Raw genomic sequence first — 3,299 nt, 5'->3', positions numbered from 1 at the left:
TGCTGGCATAGGATATAAGAAACCCTTGGGTTTCATTTAATTGCAAGTAGTGATGATTTGTACCCAGGGGCTCCCGTCAGTCCAGGCTCCTTGCAGGCATGATGTTGGGTTGAGAGGATGCATATGCACATGTTCTCAAAGGCAGTCACTTTGCAGCAGTAACATGAAGACTCCAACCCTGATTTTAGAGAGGGATCACTTAACAAAAAGCAGCCACCTCGCTGCAGGCACAGAGCCACGCTCGGGCTCCCGGGATAAAAGCCAACATACGCTGCATAGCAGCTAGAAGAGCTTAGGGTAAGGATTTCTAGGATCACGCAGAAGCAAACAATCACTAGTTTTTAAAATCATACACATCCTGCCTGCAAAGAACAATATCAATAGAGATCTCCCACCACCCACTTTAAATGGCTGGGAAAGCTCCAGCCCCAAACAGCTGCAATTAATCCCCTTCTTCACACACACACCCCCCCCCCCATCATGTGATGGTCCTGCCCAAGTGATTTAAGCTGCGGGAGCTCACGGCTGCGTCATGCTGGTCTGTGGAGCAGGGGCCTAGGGGTATTCTGCCGTGGTGGGGCTGGTGTCTGCAGCATGGAGCAAGTGAGTGCCTTCTTCAAGCTGCACTGGTGTGCCAAGCAGGGCTGGGGTTGGACTGCGTGTGGGTTTTGGGCTTGGTGCCAGAGGTAGGAGGGGAAAAGGATTAGCTCAGAGGAAGTGCTGGGCTCATACATGGCTGTGGGAGGAACAGTTAGGGCTGACCAGCTGCTTGTCTTCTCTTCTTCTCTAGCATGTTATCAAAGTGGGGAGACTGTTCTCGTGTGTGTTTATATCTTTGAGTACTCTAATGATTTGGGACTGTTTGCAACTCTATGGTTTAAATGTCTTTATACTGTTAATTTTTTCTGGAAAAATGCTTTTTGGGTACAGGACTGGGCTAACTCTTAAAGCAACAGCAGAGGAAAGCAGGACCACAGAGTATTCTGACCTATCCCTGCTTCCTGACTTTCCTTTCCTCCAAAGACCCCCTGGGAACCAAGGCTGTGTTTCAGGCAGCTCTCCAGCACGGTACTAGAAATAGAGCCAGAAAGCAGTGTTGGTGCTGGGATGAAAAGCACTGTAGTGAGAGGGGAAACCTGACCTTAGCAGTCCTGGGCAGAGCAGGGAGTAGGCATGAACACAAGCACTGCTGGGGCTGCGTGGTAGTCCTGCAGGAGTACTAGGCTCTAGAACTGCCAGCAGCTGCTGGGCATGGGCTTGCACAAGCCAGGCAAGGAGAACTAGCCCAAGTAAACAATATACTGAACTTGAAATTAGTCTCCCTGCCTTATCTGGCCTGTGGTTAAGTGGAGCACAGCATCATTGCACTTGGGCTTGGAGCACATGCAGCAAAGACTGATTTAAGCCTGACCTTGCCAAACAGCATCATCTTCTTAGCTGAGGGAGGCCGGGGTGTTAAGTGCTATTTTGGGGGTATGCGGCTGGGGGAGTGTATAACCTGGCTCCAGGCAAAGGATCAAGCCCTTTTCTCTGCAGTGGCAGCTTCCCCAGGGGGCTGTTCTGCTTTAGTAGGCTGCAGCTAGAAATGGGCTCCACTGAGCCCTCCCTTGGTGTAGGCTGCTTTTAGGTCAAGACAAGAAGCTTTCTTGATGACTCCTGTTGCTGGGAGACCCACCTAGGGAAGGGGGACAGACCTAGTGTTAGAAGGATTTGTAACTAATGTTCATCCTGTGCGAATGCATGTGGCCATTGCTGATGTGAAGGTGGCAGCTAGCTTGTAAGGATGTCTTCTGTAGCAGCTGCTAAATCAGTGCTTGGAGCCTGTGTTACACTGGCTTGAATCGCTTCCTTGTCAGCTTATGCCACGTAGTGGGGTGGGAGGCACTAGTGGGATGGTGGCTGTGAACTAGGATTCCCTGGCAGAGGGCTGACACAGGCAGCTGGCCTGACTCAACCCTTCCTTTAGTGCAAAACTGCAAATGTGTTTGGGTCTGCCGGAGCTGGTTTGTGCCTTGGCCCAAGCACTGCTGGCCGGCTTGCCTTGGGACAGACTAACCCTTGTGGTTTGGCCCTGCAGGGACTGGTGGTTACTCAGCTGGACATCCAGCCTGGTGAGTGCATCAAGGTCAAAGGGAAGATCCTGTCTGATGCCAAAGGGTGAGTGAGGAGATGGCGAATGGATTGATGCGGCACTGGGGGAAGCCTGAGCTCCTGCTATGTGCAGTTCGTCAGCACTGGGTAGCTGAAGCTGTTGCGCACGCACCTACTTCACACTGCCTCTGTTTCCCCAGGTTTGCTGTGAATGTAGGGAAGGACAGCAGCACCCTCATGCTGCATTTCAACCCTCGCTTCGACTGCTATGGGGATGTCAACACCATCGTGTGCAATTCGAAGGAAGATGGCATGTGGGGTGAGGAGGATAGGAAGGCTGACTTTCCCTTCCAGCATGGTGAGAAGATCGAGGTGAGGCTCCAAGGGTGTGTGCGAGCCCCTGGCACAGATCACCAATGAGCCAAGGGCACAGCTCTTTTAATGCTGCCTTGTACCTCTGTGGTGGAGAAGGAGCAGGAATGGAAAGGGGGATAAGCAAGAGGGAAAGAGTCTTGCAGCTGAAGACAACCCACTGTCTCGACCTGCTCTGCTGAAGTCAATGCCCATCAGCTCAGACATGTTAAGTACTCCTCTCTGGCCTTCCTTTGCAAGCCACACTAGTAAGAGCAATTAAAACACTGACCTGAGGCTCAGACTGGGTCTGTCTCATCCCTTCCTTGCAGAAGCTTCGAGCTGACCTCGGGGCCGAGCAAATGAGCTTCTTCCCCTCAGTGCCTTTGCTGGGCAGGGAGGAGGCTGAGCTAGTGAGCAGCATGGCCTTGATACCAGCAGCCACCTCATCTGGCCTGCACCCAGACTGGAGGTTCTGGGGAGTGAGGCTGGTGACCTGTGCTGTGTTAACTTTTCCTTCTTGTGGCTTTCCTCAGATTTGCATCTCCTTCAATGAAACGGAGGCGACAGTGAAGCTGCCCGACGTGGAGTTCCAGTTCCCTAATCGGCTGGGCATGGAGAAAATTGAATACCTGGCTGTGGAGGGTGACTTTAAAGTCAAAGCCATTAAGTTCAGCTAACAGCTATAGCTTGGTTTGTTTTGTTTTCTCCCCCATGCGTAGTGAAATAAACCCACACTTGCAACGGCTGCTTCCTCTGCTGTTTTCTGCTCTAATCTGCTTGCTCCTGTGTGTGCTACAGGGGTGGGCAGCGGGAAGGGTATGTATCCATCTGTGTGCCTACTTACGCTGCGGCCT

At 52.0% G+C, this 3,299-nt stretch overlaps 1 protein-coding gene across 1 annotated transcript; it reads left to right on the top strand.

The window, feature by feature from the left end:
- Positions 1–594: 594 nt before the first annotated feature.
- Positions 595–3,156, top strand: LGALS1 (galectin 1; the record flags this gene model as incomplete). The annotated part of the gene is made up of 4 exons (XM_081999598.1): positions 595–603; positions 2,078–2,157; positions 2,292–2,463; positions 2,979–3,156. 4 exons carry the CDS (start codon positions 595–597, stop codon positions 3,120–3,122), a joined length of 405 nt encoding a protein of 134 aa, XP_081855724.1. The 3' UTR covers positions 3,123–3,156.
- Positions 3,157–3,299: the final 143 nt, after the last annotated feature.

The sequence above is a fragment of the Phaethon aethereus genome (genome assembly GCF_964289735.1).
Source record: "Phaethon aethereus genome assembly, chromosome: 4".
Taxonomy (NCBI): Eukaryota; Metazoa; Chordata; class Aves; order Phaethontiformes; family Phaethontidae; genus Phaethon; species Phaethon aethereus.
The sequence above is the reverse complement of the archived record's forward strand: the minus strand, read 5'-3'. Positions and strand labels throughout refer to the sequence as shown.